Source organism: Colius striatus, chromosome 1 (genome assembly GCF_028858725.1).
Source record: "Colius striatus isolate bColStr4 chromosome 1, bColStr4.1.hap1, whole genome shotgun sequence".
NCBI lineage: Eukaryota > Metazoa > Chordata > Aves > Coliiformes > Coliidae > Colius > Colius striatus.
Window position 1 is genome coordinate 77,259,785 of NC_084759.1, and position 20,044 is coordinate 77,279,828.

Below are 20,044 nucleotides of genomic sequence, written 5' to 3' on the forward strand. Positions count from 1 at the left end.
TGGGAAAGAAATTAATGAATCTCTTTGTTTGAATGACATGGACACCATCTTATTGGAAACAACAGTGCAGTTGGGTGCTGTTCTGAATGCAGATGGATGATTTTCCTGACATTTGTGCATGTGGGAAAAATAATATTTTGAGATGTCATATCACATTTGTAAAATTCCCACATCTAAGTGCAAATTAAACTAAAGCAGAGTAAGCAGTATTTCACTGGACTACTAAGCAAAACTTGTTTCTCATTTGTATCGCAGAGCAGTAACAAAGGCTTACCTGGCACCCCTAGCATGGCATATAATTTTTTAGTACTTTACAGTGAAGAAAACTTTACAGAGTACAGAAATTTTAAGTCAGAAGTAATTAGAAAAACTTGTATTTATTCTCTATATACTGGGCTAGGTGCATTCTGTGTATTGCCAGTCACTTTTAGTTGTGCTATGCAGGAGCAAACAAGGATATTTTAGTTATTGGTTTCAGTACATTGAGAATGTTATAATCCTGACATTTTCACTTCTGTACCACTTCCTGACATCATGATATTTAACATTTAGCATTCACTGTGCTGTAAATTTTTAAAGCACTTCACAAACACGTCTGAGACGTAATGGTTTAGGCTGTTTTGTCGTATTTCCAAATTTAATAAAATTGAGGTCAAGTTAATCTCACCTAAATATAAACTGCTGTCTGCATAAAATGAGTTTTAACTGCTCCAGGTAATTAATGGGTAGGAAGCAAGGTGTGTGTATTACATGGCAGTTATATTCTTCTTCCCTAGACACTGTACTGAATACAGGGAAATAAGCCACACAGGAGGTAATTGCTTTATACTGTTAAATACTCTCAGAGACCAATGTTACCCTTTCTGAAAAGAATTTTACTAGATCTTGCGGTCCATATTTTATTAAAACAAGACACTGTATGTAGGATATAGGTGCTCAAATAAATCATGGAAAGGCCAGTGAGTGTCTGGTCCACATGTTGCCTCCACTGAAGTGCTTTGTTCTGGAACTTTTCTCACCCCATGATAAGCATAAGGGCCTTTTTCCTTCTCTCAGTGGGGATGAGCCATCCTGCATTTACCAGTGATGGCAGACATGATGTAGATTTCCATCACAGTTTACTTTATAATCATTAGTTATGATTCTTTTGCTTGCAGACTTCTAGATCTATATTTATTTCTCTGGGAGTTATTACAGAAAACAAAGCTAGAGTTGTTGATGGTTGTGGTACCTACCCATGAATCATATAAGTTTAGGAATCAAAATTTATTTTTAGATATTTTCTGCATGCTCAGATAACTACCTTGGTATTTGTTTTCATCTCAGATAGCATGCTATATATGCTATATAGAGCCTGAGGCTCTGTCTCTGAGTAGCTGGTCTTGGTCTAAACATTGGTGTACCACAGAGAACTAGAACCTTGCAGAGGGAATCCAGCACTACTCAATACAGCAAATATGTGCTATTGACACTAGAGATTAAAAACAGCTCTTGGACATGAATGTATTTTAAGAAGTCATCAGTTACAGCAAAGTTATATTCAGCAAAAAACTATGCTTTACTCAAGATCAGTCTCAATTGCATTCTTTGAGCTGCAAAACAGTTAAATAGATATAACTTCTATTTTAAAGCCCTCTGCAGTAGGCAGTCAACAAGGAGAGTTTGTTATAGCAGTGTTCAATAGGATTAGCTTAAATTGGGTATATTTTGTACACTATGAAAACAACAAAAGTTAAAACCAAGGCCTAGATAATGTTACCCCCTGGATTCCTGCGACTCACCTGCTCCCAATCCTTGTGTTATCTCTGCATGAATTGGATTTTATGCTCTTGCAAAGAGTGGCAGCGCTGTGAGCTGATACTGAGAATCCTGTTCCTGGCACTCACCTGTGTGACACCTGGATTTTGCATTGTATATACTGCTGGAACGATTTTATATTCCAGTACCAAGGACTGTATCTTCCCTGTCCCATTGCAGACACCTGGATCAGTAGGCTTCGCTTTCTCTCCGAGCCACCTATGTGAGCTACCTGATTCCCACAAACTCATTTCAGGCTGCCAGCCAGCTCAGAATATTAACATCTGCCAAAAAGCTTATTTTAGTAAAGTGATATAAAGTGGAATGGTTTTATTTAAGGTATTTTCTGCATTAATTGGGGTATTTTTCTGCATTAATTGCCTCTATCTCCTTTTAAAATTTTCAGAGCCTCTCAGCCATCTGAGCTTGGTGCAGAATTAGACATAACTCAGCTGTAATATTAATCCATGACATCAAACCTAGAATATGGTAAGGTTGTAGAGCTGTACTCTGAGACATACTGTTAGTGCACTTAGTCAGAAAGTGTTACAAAGCAAATTAGTTAATGTTTTTAAAATATGCAAAGATTTCAGAAGGAGTATAATTTAACAGGAAAGTCATTTTGAATTCTAGGGAGAAGATTTATGCAAATTCACAAATTACATTTCTTCTCACATTTTTACTTATTCCTGTTCAAAGAGCAATGAAATACCTAGGAAGAATTTCTTCCAGTCTTTTAAAATATCTTCGTTTCTTTCTTTCTTTGTCACTTTACAAGGAATGTCAGGTAGATGATTAGCCTGTTTGTGGTTTCAACTCTTGACCTAGTTTTAATTGTTAAATATTATTATGGACAAAGGCAGAGTGTCTATTAGAAATCAGTACTGTGTTCTTAGGGAATCATGAAACAGAAAAATTCAAGCTATTGGGTTGCTCTCTATTTGTATTGCAATTCTGAGGGTGGTTACCAGTCCCTCAGTTTAGTAGCATGTAGCTGACAGGATGAGTGGGCACATCCAAAAACCCTCTTCTACTTATGCAACCTAGGAGAAGTATTTGTGAAAGCAGCACATTTATTTGCACTGCTGTCTCCTGTGCCAGCTGCCTGATTCAGGGGTCTCTGAAGTCAACTCTTCCTGCCTATAATGCTTAATGACAGAGCATTGAGTTGACTCCCCTCTACATCTCCACTGTCCCACGCAACCTTTTGGGTTATATTATGAGTTATGGTTACCATGTCTTCATGTAAATCATCAGAAGTAACCTAAAACACTTTTATTATGCAATTTCCTGAGTGCAACTTCTGATTTCTGTAGTCTCTCCTGTCCTTTTGTTCTTTGCCCTCTGCGAAAGAAACACAAAGCAGATTAAGGAAATATGTAAGTAGCACCACTAGTCCCTCTCCAGTAGACTATTCATAGGTAAGAAAGTCCACTATTCTTCTGAAATATTTTGGTTTTCAGTAAGATCACATCTCTTTGTGTGTGTGTGGCTACTACAGAATGTGTTGCCACATTTTGATAAAGTCAGGCATGGGTTTTCTAAAACAGTTTTGGGGTACAGACCTTATCAGCCATCCAGCAATGAAGCTCCACTTATACTTTAAGAGATCATTGTGTGCAAGTCATCCATGACACAGCACAGTCTAGCCTCAGAGTGTGGTAGGAAATGCTGTGTTTTACAGCTCTGTGTGAATCCTGTGCTTTAATTTGATGGTTTCAATTTTATTTTACAATCTAATGTTGAGATTTAAGAGGATTTGGACTTTACTAGCAGCATTGTCTTTCCATGTGACAGATTAGCAGAGAAGGGAGCACAGAGACTGTGTTCATGATTGGCATGGCTGTTTACTATGTAGGAACCCCTCTCTCTGACCTCACATAATCATATTTATTACCTCAGTTCCTATAGGAACAATATTGATCTTGATAAGATAGACATTTTCCATTGGAAGTGAATCTCAATCAGCATGGGAAAATTTTCATAGAAAATTTTTTAGCTATCCTGCAAACAAAACTGCTCACTTGCCCTGATTTTCCAAAAGCATAAAATGTCTTTAAAGTATATATACACAAAAAAAGTATAAAGTATATATAAACAAAATCCATGAAGAATAACCAATGCAGAAATACTAACAGAAACAGAGCACACATCTAAAAAAGTTGTGGGTTTTGCAGTTGTTCTATATTGTAGGCAGAAGGCTTATTGTGCAAGAATCACTAAGCTTTATTAAACTGTACAATGTTAGCAGGACACAATGACTTCCCAAATTGTGTCTGCATGCTATGTGAATCCAGTGAATTTGACAAATTTGTCTTCCCATGGGCATGATTACAATAATAACAATGGTTTCAGAGGCTAAAAAATTGTAGTCTTTTGTGAGACAAGCAGCCGTTCTCATTATGTCTGAACCCAATGTCCTTGGATTATTATTAGCTGCTCACTTTTCACCCATCCCTTTCCTTTTCTACTTGCCCTTACTCCTGCCTCTCCTTCCACTCCCACTCCCCTTGCTTTTGAGTTCTTTTAATTAAATGGCCTGAGATACTTCTCATCTTTTGGGATTGTTTCCTAACACTCTCTTGTGTCCTCCCATCACCCATTCTCTTCTTTTTCATTCCCTCCCAATCTATATATTGAGACTGAGAATCTCTCCCTGTGTTTCCAATACTCTGATTTTTCTGTTGTATCTAGAGGACTTGTTTGGCATAACAAATAATGAAACCTAGTAAGTAAATAATAAATCCTAATGTGTGTACTTTGTTATGCAACTATCACAGCTATTGTCAAAGCCTCATTGATTGTCCTGCTTAGGGAAAGAATAATTTACATTTTAATGACACAAAATTAGTTGTTTTTTCCTTTCAAAAGGCTTTTCAGGCATGGTAGGGATATAGACATTATATCTGAACACATATTGCCTCACTTCTTCCTCTAATACCATGCGCATCTCCACTGACACACAAGAGCACTGGCAGTGAGGTAAATCCAAACACAACAGAAGAGGTACTTAGACTGAAGGACAATGCTGCACGGAGAGCAAATGGCTCTGAACTGGTTATACATGAACCTAAAGTGGTAGTTTTACAGTTTCTAACCGCATACATTTTGAATTACAAGAACAACATTCCAGCAGAAATAAGGAGGAGGATGGAACACACAAGGGCGTGACAACTAGATGATATTTAAATGAACCTTGATAATTTTTGAATGGAATTGGATGATGTGAATATATGCAATAGCAGATGATCAGATTTGATGGCCTGTGATGTCACTTCTATATCCCTATGCTCCAGTTTCTCAAATAAAACTGAAGACTTTGTTCTAAGTAAAAAAATGGGAAATGCTACTGGAGGTGAATTTGTTCACATAAAGTTGTTCTTGGTTGACAGGAACAAAAAATACTGACAGGTGGTTAATTCTGGATGTCTATGCCAATGGGATAGTTGCATAGCCAAGACACATGTCTGTGTACCGGTTCTCCTTATGGGTAATGGGAATGTCTGCCCTTGATTGCTAGGCACCAATCACTTCATTTACCCATTGAACTTGCTTTGGAGAGGTTAAAGGTTAGGTGTAAAATGATGTAGGTGTGGAAGCCCTTTCTAAATGGTACAAAAATTAATGTTTCCTTGGAACATGGTCCTAGAGATGAAGATCTTTTGCCAATTGCATTGCAATACATGGCTTAGAAGAGAGATGTCAATATGCCAGGAGGAGAGCAACACCGTACTGCATCATATACAGCTTGAAAATTAAGATAGAAAAAGACAGATGAGAAAGGAGATATGAAATACTGTTCTTTATGTAAGAGAAACAGGTGGTTGCAGAATTTAACTGTTACATGAAATCATACTTGAATTTAATTTCAGAGATTTGCTGAGCAATAATTGGAAAATCATTTGCTGGCAGCTCATCTGCTGGCATTGTGTATCTACAGACAATGACTGCATTACAATGAGAAGTGGGATGCCTCTAATAAGAAATTCACCACCCAGCTCCTTGCCAGCTGCTGTGTTGTTAAACAGTACATGAAGCAAAGCAAAGCACTGGAGGGATTGAGAACACGTTCATAATCAGCCATACATGAAACTCCAGCCTACATCTTGCATTTTACATTGCAGAGAAAGCTCCACGTCTCCTCTAAGTTCAACTTCAGCCCATCCCCATCTGACAGAATTGAAGCTGCAGAACATGACAAATACTAGAGAAGAATTCCATGACTCCTCAAAAAAAAAAAGGGAAAATGCAGACAGTTTGACTGTTCCATTTAACAGGACAAAGCCTGTAGACTGTGAAAATTACTAGAATTGACATTCAAAATGATGAGTCGGGACCTTGAAAAAATAATGAGACTACAAAATGAAAAGCTCTTTAAAGAAAAATGGCACTGGGAAATTATCTTTTGGGGGCCTTCTAATATATGAGCAGTATCTCTGCCCTTTCAGGCACAGATCACACAGGAGTATAAAGAGATTTTATATTCTCCTCCCTGTATCAGTGTCACTAGCCTGAATGGCATTTGCTCCTGTGTCTTGCAATGCTGTCATAGTTGCTGTGCAACTCCTTCTGCCCTGACAGTTTAATGGAGAACTTTGTCTATTTGTGCTTAGGTAGTATTTTAATGTTATTTCAGCAACTATAAGGATCGAGAAGAAAAATTATTTTTGCCTTTATTGTTAGCTTGGATCTTCAAGAAAAACACCAGAAATCTTGCAAATTATGATACTATCTTCAGAATTAGCAATACTGAAAAAAAACCTCTCAGTTGTCTCACTGAATCCAACACTGGGGGTTTTGCACAGGTATAAGGCTTCATAAAAATGGCACATAGCCAATATTAACAATGACCACGTATGTAGTACCTGTATTTTGGTGTTTGCAGTGTAAATTCCTAGATTGTGAAGATTCTTGTCCCAACAGCTGAGGTGCAGGTGGGTGTAGTGTGAAAGAATGAAGCGATAAGAATAGAAACAAAATGCTGTTTTTGATACTGTGCCTACTCATGGTGAGGCATTTGATGCTTTTCATGCTTATGAGACAACAATCATGATTTTTTTTTGGAGAGAGAGAAGGGACTTGTACCCATACCTCCAGGACTATTCAAATCGCAACAGTATTTCTATACTTAATAAGACTGACCCTAGTTAATTATTATTAGAAAAAACTCTGTGTGGAGGTTGTTGTTCTGTAGCCTACTCACAAACTGCCACTTTTGCTGGATAATTAATTAATATTATATCCCTCCATTGTCAAATATGTCGTATTGTGATTCACAGGACCTTTCTTTTATAGGATCAGTGTCTTCCTCCAGGGTGAGAGTTACCACTAAGATCAAATGAAGTGATTTTGGGTTAATCACAACATATCAGATTAAAGAGTGATAGCTGCTTGTAGAGAAGTGGGTTAGAATACAGTTTAATGGTTGCTGCAGATTAGGCGATACATCAAATCCCAGTTAAAATTAGATTATCTCTTAAATTAGTAAAAAAATTCTGGGATTATGTAATGTATAAGTTCATTAATTAGGATTTAATATGATGCTAGCAGTCCTTTACTTAAGTTTTTTTGTTGCAGATCATTCACGGGCTGTCTGTATATGTGTCACACTGAAGCATTTTTGGAGCATTGTGAGATTATCAGAGAAGTGGTACGGCAGTGATGAACATCAGCATTCCAAACACTGAAAAGAATGAGATTGGAGATATGTTAAGAAAAAACTGTTTACAACCATTTAAGTCATCTTGATTTTTTTTTTTTTTGGTTTTGTTTAATTAGAGGACCTTACCCTCCACTAATGGTGCTGCTTTGGTGATGAGATGTCAAAGAGCAGACTGGCCTCATGGCTTAATACCCCAAAGACAGGTGGTATTTAGCAGGAACTGCACAACAGGAAAGGGAGGAGGAAAGGGTACAGGGACAGACTCGGATGCAAAGGAAAGAGACAGCAGCTATGTTCAGAGAAGCAATAGTGGTCATGCTGAACTCTGCTGCTGGCCTGTCTGAGGGTGTCTTCTACCACCTGGAGAAAACACTGACACTGCAAAGATAACAATGTGAGGGTTTCTGATTAATGACAGTGGTGTTGCAAAGGAGTTTCTGAGATGACCAGAAATGAAAGATATTGAGCTGGGGTGGGAAGAAAGACAGGCCCACAGTCCAAGTCTGAGTGATTTCTCAAACATTCTGGTGAAACCAGGGAATGAAAGATAGGGGGTTCAAAATAACGCTGAGTGAAGAAATCCTGGCAGTGCCTGCTGCACTTTGAACATGTTTAAAGTATCAGCAGATGTTGCTCAGAAGAATTTATCTAGTGTATGAGGGAATCCTCAGGAAGAAATTCCAGAGTTTAAGACAGGCATTGCTGCCCTGGAGTACTTGGATTACAGGCCTGTCTCTGCCACAGTGTTACTCAGTAATATTATTGACTTTTTAAATTATTATTCTTTTTGTCACAATTCATTCTTCGTTCACTCTTTGCTTTCTAGCTCTGACTCTGCATTTGGTTCTGCTCATACTCCATTTGTACTATTCTAAGGCTTCATTCTTCCTTGACTGCAGGATGAGTGAGGGAGCAGGAAGGGAAAGAAGAAAGCAGCTTTGCATCTCCTCTGGGGCAGCTTGCTGGCCCTGGCATTGTGCCTGAAGTGCTGGGGCGCTGAGATGTGACTCTCTCCTACTCCCTCATGACCCCTGTCTGCTCAGCTGGAAAATATGTTCAACCCCAAAGCTCTCCCTGGGTGACCTGTGCATCCTGAGCCTGGCTAACAGGGATAAAGGATGTTTAGGTAACTGAAGATGAAATCTAGAGCAGTTTCTTCTCCATTCAGCTTTACATATTGTTCATAAACCACTTCTAAGGAGTGTTAAGGTGCCAGGTCACCAAATCTGTTGTTTATGTCTCAAATGCCTTGGTGGCATGGTGCCTAATAAAATAAAATAATTGTTCTTGAATAGTTTATTCTGGTTTATCAGTGATAAAATATTTATCAATGTAATAGCCAGTTAAACTTTCACTTTGCACCAAATCTCCAAGATCCCTTCTTAAATTTGCCAGGCATGAGACCTTCATTTTTCTGAAGCATTTTCTGTCAATGATACTGTTATTAAAAGCAGTGTGGGTAGCTATATCTGCCTAATACTTTCCATTTCTGATCTATTTCTTTATTAATGTAAATATAAGAATAATCATATGGCACCTGTGTTTGGAAACACTTGAAATATCATATTTTTACTGAAAATGAGTCAACTGCACTTGACCCATCACTATGGACTTCAGTGAAGATACTTCAGACTCCAGTAGCAGAACATTTAGCATGTAGTAGTCTGGTTGAAAATCAATGGACCTGTGGATGACAACAAGCAATAAACACTGGTTCAACGTTTGTGATGGTCCTAGTAAAAGGGATTACAGAGGCAAAGATGTTAACTATGAATGAGAACTCTGCTGAGATGAATAAGTAGAGGTAAACCTAGAAAGGCATGATCTCTTGAGCTAGCCTCCTCAATATGGTAAACAGAAATTATTTTTGATTTTCCAGGTTGAGTAGAGGGTAATTTAGTCTTTCTGAAAGATACCATTGCTTATGAAGAGAAAGATAAAACATCAAACTTTGTGTGAATCTACATAATGAGCATTTTCTCAGCTCACCTCCAGAAAAAAAAACAAAACCAAAAAACCTAGTATCAATGGAGATAGTTTTTTCCCTCTGAGGCTCAAAAGCAGCAACTGGATGTATTTGCATTCTTGTGAGTTTGCTGTTAGACTAAGAAGAGACTCATTTGCCCATCAGTCAAACCCCCAAATTCATTGAGGCTTTGGGAAAGTAGATAAGGTAGGAAGAAAACAAAGTCAGTGTGCTATCATAACAATCAGTAAAATCTCAGGAATGGATAGACCATGCCTACTTCAATGAATGCAACCAAATGACATATTAGAAAGGCTGTATTTGCATAAAGGCTTGTTTGAAATGAACTTAAAACATCTAAGCCATATTTAGAAGATGACTGAAAATAACAGAGTTTGATACACTAACTTCAGACAAAAAGACAGAAGCAGTCTTTTGTTAATACTGGGGATAAGCAATTTAATTAGCTCGATCTTTAAAGCAGAGAATTACCTGGTAAAAATGAGACTAGTTAACATTTGCAGGGCATTTAAAATATTAAAATGAGTAAAGGGCAGATATTCAATGACATTTATGTGTCTACTAGCTGTGCTTTTTTTTTCTCTAGATGACAAAATTTTTTTAATGCCTATGTTATTTGCTCCCAAAGTTTAAAGGGGAGTTTGTTTACTGTGGTGATGTTGAGAGGATTACTGGGGACTTTTTTTCATCTCAGTGCACTTCACTGTCACAGTCAACTGATCTCTAATTTCCTGGTATTACCATCTTGTACACTGAAGACTGTGTCAAGAGGAAAATAATGTGACTTTCTCTAGGTAGCCAACAAGTAGGCAAAAGCAGTGTTGTTGAATGTAATTTTTGATCAACCTGAGACCATTGATCTCAGTTACCTAAATACCATCTTCGTGTGAGCCTAACCTCTCAACCTCTGAGTATTAAGATTTAGTCTTGATCCTTTAAACTCTAAATAGGAGGCTTTGGATAAAACCTGCAGATTTCTATTCTAAATATCATCTTCTTATCATAATGACTTGAGAGCAGGAATGTAGGGCTAGAAGGCTCAGTCAGTCCATCTACAAACATTCACATGATGAAGAAATACACTGAGTTTGAATCAGCTGTATATGGTGAGAAGTAAAAAATCACTATGGAAGACAGAGCTTAGTAAAGCATTTATCCATAGAAGTCACAATTGTCTGTGGCACAACACACTGCAGCTGCCCTGTGAGTTCACTGACAATTAAAATTCAGAAAAATTTAAAAATCTACCTTTTTTTAATGATTTAAACCAAAATCTTAACACCTCTTTTGTTTTTCAAAGCAGCTATTTGTTAGTAATTTTGTCATCCTAGTATCTTGGTTTGTCAAAAATTATTTTTTCTCCCCCCCCACACACACACAAAGAAGTCAAGCAGAGAAGTTTTAAAACAGATTTCAATCGAATGTGAAAAAGTAAAATGAACTGAACAAAAAAAAAAGAAAAAAAAAGAAAGTAACATTAAGAGAACATTAAGAGGATGCCCATCCAAGTAAAAATGATGCTTTATCTGGGACAATAACAACTGAAAAATTAAAAGAGAGACTTAGTTTGTATGATAATGTTCCTTTAGGCTTACTTTGTTCTGTCTGCACTCTTTATCTTTTAATGCTATGTGATTCTACCTTTTACTGCATGATTTTTTTCTTTCTTTTAAAAATGAAGAGTTGGAAATGGGCCTTCTACACAACAAAAGCACTCTCTGTTGAAAAAAACACATGGTTGTTGTTTCCTTCTTTTCCTTTTCCAAAACAAAGCTTAAAAATGTGTGTCCCATGATCAGTCATTTCAGCTTTTGCATTATTTGGGTTCAATATTATACATAAAACATTCACTGGTACATTAGTGGAGAGCATTTATTGCTATTCTGATGTTGTTTTCCCTGTCTCTGTTCTTCTCAGCCAATGCAGCCAGTGGGCACCTGGTTTGCTTACATGCTTTATCTTTGCAGCTCTTAGGTCCTTAAAAACTCAGAGAAGAGCGTGAGCCCAACCTCTTAGTTAAGATTTGGTTTTGATGCTTTAAACGCTAAATATGGGTCTTTGGATAAAACCTGTAAATTTCTAACAATAACTTATTTTGATTTTCTTTTTTTGTTTGTTTGTTTTGTTTTGCTTTGTTTTGTTTTCTTTTTTCCCTTCCAATTTTAGGCTTACTTTAACCTTATCGTGTCCCATGGACTTGAAGAATTTTCCAATGGATGTACAGACATGTACAATGCAGCTAGAGAGCTGTGAGTGTCCATTTGCTTTATCTATTAAAGAGCAAGATTTTACCACAACATTCAGAGGTTGACGTTGTCATGGGGTTGGACTAGATGATCTCTAAAGCTCCCTTCCAACCCTACCATTCTATGATTCTGTGTTTATGTGTTGAGACTCAATATTCCTATTCTGTAAGGGAAAATCATGGAGGAACAGTGCTTTAACTCTCCATCACTGTATTGTGCGTGTCCCCTGTCTCTATGCTGTTCCTGCTCCTTATCCTCGCTCCAGGCCACATTACCTCAGCCATCAGGCCTTTATGACTTCCAGGAATAACCACTGCAATGTTGTTCAGGATAAAAATCTCAGGAAAGTAGAAACAATTAGTACACAGGTGTTTGCTATGTCTGATTGAGACATCTTGTAGTCTGTCTAAAATCAGAAGCAACAAATCTGATGAAGCAGAGAACCTATTAGTATAATTATGCTGGTATGCTAAACACAGCCAAGACAGGGACTTGGTACCAACACACATTCCTCCATACCACATAGCTGTCAGCTGGCACCATCTTGGCCTGTACCAGGTAACTATCAGACAAAGCAGGAATGGCTCAAATAATGGCATGCACCAGTGACCATTTTCAATAATCAGTAGGTACCAGGCCACCTTGGGTTTTTTGTGGGGAGAAGAGAATGGGTTTAGCTGTACGGGTATGAGCTGCAGGCTACCACTTGCCTTTGTGCAAACACCTTTCTCCTCTACAACTCTCAGGTTCACAGGTTTACAAAACTTCCTGTTTTATTTTCAGTAAGGACTGAGCATTCTACAGTCTAGAAATCCTTGTGTCAGTGCACACCAACTCCATCACCAAAGAATTGTGAAAATAAAGCAAAATGCAGGCTGATACAGAAACATTGAGAAATGCCATTTCATCTGTAAACAGAAATGGGCCAGCAAAATTATTTTTTGTGCAAACCAGGACAGCATTTCAGAACATAATGGTGTTAATTGTTACTCTTAATAGAGCACTAGCAAAGTAATAATAATTAGTAACTAAAAGTAATAATACTCTTATTAACCAGATAGTTAAAAAATATAGGGTTTATTGCAATAAAAGGTACACTTCTCAGCTATATTAATATTAGCTTTTTGATATTTTCCAGTGAAGTGCCATGTAACAAAGCCTGATTTTTTTATTGCAGTTGGCTATACTATGAATGATCTGATATTTGAGTGGCTAAGTGATGGACCTGTGCAAGTTGCAGAGGGTTTAACCTTGCCACAGTTTATATTGAAAGAAGACAAAGAACTCGGTTATTGCACAAAACATTACAACACTGGTAAGCATGATTCTATCTATTTTTTTCCCAGTTTCTAAAAAAGAAAATATTGAATTTAAAATTTGATTCAGTCACATGTATTTTTAAATCTTAAAAATGGATTTTTTCCATTTTATTTTTATTCATTTGAAAAATTTACTTCCAGATTTTCCATATATTCTAATACATATATTCTAACATCCTTAAAGTCATTAAGGAATTTAAATAATTAAAAGAGTGATAGAAAAATTGAGTCTTTTTTATTTATTTGAAATGAAACCTTTTCAACAAAATGAATCTTTTCTGAAAAACTGATTAATTGTTTCAAAGGTAATGTTTTTTCTGAACTTGAATTATTTCTCCAGCATATCAAATTGACAATAAGGAGAAATATAAGAACATCACCATCTTTTTTTCATGTGGTGTAATTTATGAGATGTAGAATTTGAAAGGACAGTCCTTTCATTGTGTATCTGAATAGTATACAGACATGTTGGGAAATTATATGTTTAATACTCTAGTGTTTTTTTCTTGTATTTGCTATTTTGAAGTTTAATATGCTGCACTTTCTATCTTTAGCTTTACAGAGGAGAGACAACGCATTTAAAATTTTAATGTAGCTGCTTGGAGTTTATTTAATAGGGACAGCGTTTAGAGAGCTGTTTGCTGGGTGCTTGCTGGGATTAGATATAATCCCTCTCATCTAAAATAGCTTTTTCATCATTTCAACATAGAAGCCAATCTGGTTGCATCAACGACATTTGTTTCACTCTATGGAATAACACAATGTGAGAGGTTCTGCTTCTGCTAAAATAAAGTAATATTCATTTATTATGAAAAAAAGGAAAGTTTTAATTTTTACAAGTACAACTTCTTATTTGGGGACCCAAAGTGGCAAGGAAAGAAATCTTTGTGATTCCACAGTCCAAGATCCACGATAAGGGTGACTGCTGTGACTTCTCATCTTTCATTGCACTTAAAGGGAATAACCGAGAGAATAACAAAGAGAGAATAACTGAGGGAATAACAAAACCTAGCCATTTGGTGTTTGGCTGGTAGAAAGTTTAGCTATTTCCCACCATGTGTCTCAAACTATGAATAACTGAGTTCATCTGCTTTTCTAATTACTGTCAGATAATCACTTTGCAATATCAAACACTGAAAGTAAGAGAGGAGAGCATGGGCAATAACTTCCTTATATACCCAGGAAGATTCCCCACAAAGGATAAAAAAGACAACTAGTAGCTCTCAGTACATCCAGTTGAACAAAATAAATTTCTAGTTACCAAAAGTTAGAATTGTATGGCATGACAAGTAAGTAGAATCAAAAAGTAGCATTCAAGCAAATGGAAACTTTGCCTATGGGCACTCACATTACTGTCTTCTCTGTAGTATACTCCTTCAGGTTTGGTATGAAATGAAAATGTGGATAAAAGCTCTATTTATCCTTCTACTACCTACACTGCCCAGGTTGTACCACAGGTATCTGCCAAGTGTTCAACAGATTGGGCAGCTCTCATGCCATTGCTGTCACATGTGGCCACTCCACCCCTTTTCAGTCCCCTTCTGAATGGGCAGACTGGTCAAGATCAGTCGCTATACAGGTCTCAGAGCTTGCCTTTAGGGTCATAGGTCAGTCACTTGTTTTAGAGCTTCTTTTCTGTTAAGATATATTGTTCAGTTCTTCTCCTCTCTTTGTCAAACAGACTCTTGCACTGTCCTTTAACTCTTTCACTCTGCCACTCAGCTTTCTTAACTAGCAGAAAAATATGTGTGTATCACAAAAAGGAAAAAAAGAATCCCTGAAAGGGTGAAAGAGGAACAATGCCTCTTCATGCATTTGACCAACCAATACAAAAGGGTTCCTTTGAAACCATTACCATGACACTTGAGGAAGACAGACTTCTTTATACTCAGATTAGTCTATCTTGAGTGAGGGCCTTCACAGTACCTAAACCACAGTAATTTGGAAAGCAGTACAGAGTGACTGGATTAGCAGTTGATGAGCTGATGCAGCTCAGGACTCTGCATCCCTTGCTGCACAACTAACTTCTCTGTCAGGCTATCCTACACATCATTCTCTGCTACCTCCATGGAGCACTTGTCTGTTGTTTGAAGATTCACTCGCTCCCACAAGAGACTGTTGTGGGTTTCCTGTAGTCAGACTCTGGCAAAATGCAAAGTAGGCTTTGAGATGATTCTGCTGTGAGACATAATCAATAGACACATGCAAATTACGTGACTAGAATGAGAAGGGATGTGATCTACCACAGGACTGTTAAGACTAGTAGTTTCCAATTTGTCTGTTTAAGTACTTTTGCTTCATCTCATCTCATTAGAAGAGAAAAATGCCATCTCCTTTTAATACTAAACATCTTATTTCACTAAAATAATTTCTAATTAAATTTTGAGATAGTAAATTTTACATTATATTTTTCTGAAGATGAAACAGCCGTGGTAATATTTGTTTTCTAAGTTAATGTGAAGAACTGGGCACAGTCTGCTTCAGGGTCAAATGTATGCCCCCAGACTGGTATGCAACAAATGGCTGACTTACATTTGTGTATCAGGACTTGCTTACAGTACTAGGTTAGGAAACAGGACACACATCTAACTTATGTCCAGAAAACAAGATAAAAATGTTCAAAAAGCATTTATGAAAATAATTTCATGTTCTAGGAAAGTTTACATGCATTGAAGTCAAGTTTCATTTGGAGCGTCAGATGGGATACTATTTAATCCAGATGTACATTCCTAGCCTGCTGATTGTCATTTTGTCCTGGGTTTCTTTCTGGATCAACATGGATGCTGCTCCAGCTAGAGTTGCACTGGGTATCACTACAGTCTTGACAATGACCACGCAAAGCTCCGGATCAAGAGCTTCCCTCCCAAAAGTAAGGAAATAATCTTCTATCACTTATTTTTTTATTAATGAGAATTACTTTACCACTTTTTGAAATTTCTGAAACATCTGTGTAAATATGCAGCTGTTAAGGATGCTTGAGAAAGCCGTAACAGTGTGATGTTAAACTACTGCAATATCCTTGCACTTGAATTAAGGAAACTTTCTGCTGTTTTGTGGGATGGATTAAGGGTTTAATAGTGTGGATTTTTAATGAGTTTCTGACAGTTTTGACACCAGATTTTCAGCATTTAGAAGGCAAATTTTCTGAAGCATTTAGGTACATCATGGGATTTCTGAAAATTGGATGTTCTATCAAACTGGGGACTTTATAAACTATCTGGTCTTTTCTGGACTGTTAGGCACTCAAACATCTTGATGTTTCTAGATTGGTCACTTAGTCCAATGTCTATATGAAAACACATTAAAATATACATATGTATATATAAAATACATATATATCTGTAATATGTGTATAGCTAGAAAATATCTCTGGAGAATCTTTTCAGTGACAAGCTGCTGATATCTTTATTTCACAGGTGAATTTGGCTATCTTCTCATTCAAATGTCATCTTCAGATTTTCATTCTGTCTATGCACAAAAATATCCTCTCACTCAAATTTTGTGGTCTTTTTTAATCCAGGACAGATGCTGTAGATAGGTTTATAGATTATAGAATGGGTTCTTTGTTTAGTCAGGCTGACAGCTCTTCTCAGCATAGGCACAGCCTGAATGCTTCTGCTGATAACATTCCCTGCAGAATTTCATGTGCATAGTCAGGTTTTGAATAATTTGCTGGGAAAGAGCTCAGACATAGATCAGTTTACAATAGTTTAAGAAGTCACAAGATATACTCCCTGAAGAGTCCTCTTTCCAGCAGCCCAGCATCACACTGAATGGGGTCATTGCAGCATGGAAAAGCACAAATTTTGAGTATTTGAATAGATCATGTTCCATTCCAAAAAGCATGTTGTATTTTTTCCTCCTTTACCCTCAGTATCATATTTAGTCTCATTCCACATTTTGTAATTTGTTCAAGTGGAGCACATACAGGGCAACTTCAAAAACTGCACAGATTGTGTTACTCTTCTGTTGATTATAAGAAAGTATCACTTAAAAATCTGGCGACTACAACAGTTGGTTCAGCTTCACTTGTTCACTTGGAGATATGTATAATTTTCCACTCAAACTGAAAGCCTTTCACATATTAACTCAGAATTTCAAATGGATAATTTCTTAAACATTTGTTCTGACAATTCAGTCAATATTACCAAATGAGCACTGAAAAGAGTCAACAAAAAGATAATCTTGGCAAGGAGTATATAGGTTCTATAGATAGCAAGTTTGCAGTCAGTGAAGACTGTGTCTAGATGGTACAACAAGACTCCGTGTAATATATTCCAAGTTTCTTCAAAATTATCTGGCTTGAAAATTAAAGATGGTACAATTACTGTAGTGGAGATTTCCACTCACATTTCCAACTGGGTAAACACACCCTGCCAAGAAGTTCTGCAGTGTTAGCATGCCCAAAATGTTAATGCTTTAGGAAGATTTTTTGTTACATGCCTTTGATCTAGCTGAAACGTTTTTCCCTTTTGTATTGTCTTGTTTGAGTAGAAAAGTATTTGCTAGGTATTTTTTCTAGGCTTCTGCTGAGTGGAAGAAATGGGAAGATCCAGAATATGTTGACTATGGCTATTTGATTATTGGAGAGATTCTTCTCAAGCCTCAGGATTAAATCCATTTATCTCAGCAGCTGTCAGAGAATGGTGATTCTCTGGCCCTAATCCATTTTCTCCTTTTCTGCTCTGTTCCTTTGCTGAGTCGTACTTTAGAACTTTGGTCTCTACATGAATTAATCTTCATGGGGGCTTTTGAGGGTGCATCAATTGACTTTAAAATACAGTTCTGAGTAAATGTTAGCATACCTGCCAGCTGATTCCCACCTCAGGTGCCTGAAGAAACACAGGACTGACTAAAATGGAAGTGCTTCAAAACAGATTTGTGTCTATATACAGCTGTATAGCCATGTATCACCATACAGGTCCCCTATTACTAGTATCTGATTTCCCACACAAAGCAGCAAGCTTTTCTTGTTCTTGCTGTTGCAAGCACCTAGCTATTTTAAAACCTAATCTGTAAGTTACTGATAAAATTGTTTTTATTAGTAAAATATATCCAGTGGAGATGCATTTAGAAATAAAAATATGAAAAGAATTGAATCAAATGAATGTTAAATCTGAAGTCCCAAAATGGCTCTTTAAAAGTAATGGCTTTTTTAAGTCCTGCCTACATAATGCCAAGACACGGGAAGTTAGGCTGTCAATAAAACATCCATTTAAAGATTGCTCCAAGCATTAATATATAACAGAATAAGACATGACAGGAGAGTTATTTTTGCAAGAGTACTGAAAAAACAGATACAACTTTGCTTTGTGAAAGCAGCCTTTCTCTGCCCCCAATACAAGAGGTATATTTTCCCCTATCCTTTTTTTTGTGTACTGTTCTAATTAACACATATTTATACAACTGAATTTTACCTTTGTTTTTCCCATGGCCTCATGCCAAGAGTTTCTTCTCATTCTTCTCTATTTTAGTAGAATTTATCACAAAAAACAACAAGAGGGGAAGGGAAGGGAAGGGAAGGGAAGGGAAGGGAAGGGAAGGGAAGGGAAGGGAAGGGAAGGAAAGGAAAGGAAAGGAAAGGAAAGGAAAGGAAAGGAAAGGAAAGGAAAGGAAAGGAAAGGAAAGGAAAGGAAAGGAAAGGAAAGGAAAGCTTAATTCCAGCTGTTGCTCGTGTTTGTTATACAGAAGAGAAACACCTAGAAAGCTTCTTCCAAATGAAATTTAATTATACTTCTTTGGTAAATTTTGTGGTATTTCTGTGAAAATCTTTTGAGTATTTTGAAAGTCTGGATAAGAATACGGGATCAAATTCCAATATCAGCAACAGAATAAAGAAGACATCAATAGACATTTTTTTACCCCTTTTCTTCCACAAAGTTGATTACCGTATTACGAAAGATAAGAATAAACTATGAGAGAGTTTACATCCCAACAAAGCTACTATTTTAGGAAGGGACAAGGAAGGGCCTTTAGGAAGGCCCATTTCAGAAAGCAGAAAGGTTGTCTTGCTCTGCAGTTTTAGCAAAAGGTGAGCAGTGCTGCATCCTCCTTTCCTCATGGACATAAAATAAGGATTTTCTATATATGGATTATCTGCAGAGAAATATTCACCATAGTGTCACCTTCTTCTATAGTGATTAAATTATTTTATGTTTGTTACAGAAGACTAATAAGGGGTCCTGCAACCAGAGTTATCCTTACCGACTGTGTTAAGGGGCAGTAAGGAACTCATCCAGAAAGCTGTAACTGAGTAGCTTCCCTCCATTGATTAATTTGTCACTAGGATGCCCAGGAATAGTAATCCAAAATAGCAAGGTTTTATGAGGAGTTCCTCTTCCCACATGTTCATGTGTATAAGTCTTACCCACATCTAATACTCTCTGTCCAGATTCCTCTCCTTGCGTCAGAATTTTCCACTTAAAAACTTTGGCTAGATAAATGTTTGTGCATTCAGCTACACCAGCAGCTCTTGCCCATCAGCCAGCTGAGCAGAAATCCTGGTGGCCAGCTGGGTCATCAGCATGACCACACATCCAAATTTAAACCTCAGGAAACCCTGAGCTTTCTATGCGAATCCTGTGCATGAGCCAGGGAGCTTCTCTGCACCTACTGTTTGCTGGAATTCATCTATGCAGAAAAACTCTATGACACACAAATCAGGAATCTTATAAAACCTACCATAAATCTATGCAATATTCAACACATGTTTAGATCCAACACCACCTGGAAGAATCAGACCCATGGCACAAAAATGACAGCACGTATTCATCAAAATACAGACTAAGGAATGTCTGAGTGTTATAAGAGAGATATAGTATGCCTTTACATATTTTGTGGTCATAGATGTGCTTAAGGTGGAGGCATAAAGGGAAGGATATTGAGGTACAATAGCATAGAATTGTTGAGAAGTGCTAGAAAACAGTTCTTCAGAGCACTGAATGACCATTCGCTTGCTATTCTATTTATTTTTAATCAGCTTCCCCTTTGTTGAATCAACAGAATTGAAATTTTTAAAGCATTTTCAAAAGAA

The 20,044-nt window shown here is 37.1% G+C and overlaps 1 protein-coding gene across 2 annotated transcripts in view; it reads left to right on the plus strand.

The window, feature by feature from the left end:
- Nucleotides 1–20,044, plus strand: part of GLRA2 (glycine receptor alpha 2) — a 128,372-nt gene that overhangs the window by 32,342 nt on the left and 75,986 nt on the right. For both annotated transcript variants that reach the window (XM_010209301.2, XM_010209374.2), the window contains exons 5-7: nt 11,613–11,695; nt 12,870–13,007; nt 15,666–15,880. In XM_010209301.2, the coding sequence (XP_010207603.1) occupies nt 11,613–11,695; nt 12,870–13,007; nt 15,666–15,880 (436 nt within the window). The remainder of the gene's footprint in view (nt 1–11,612; nt 11,696–12,869; nt 13,008–15,665; nt 15,881–20,044) is intronic.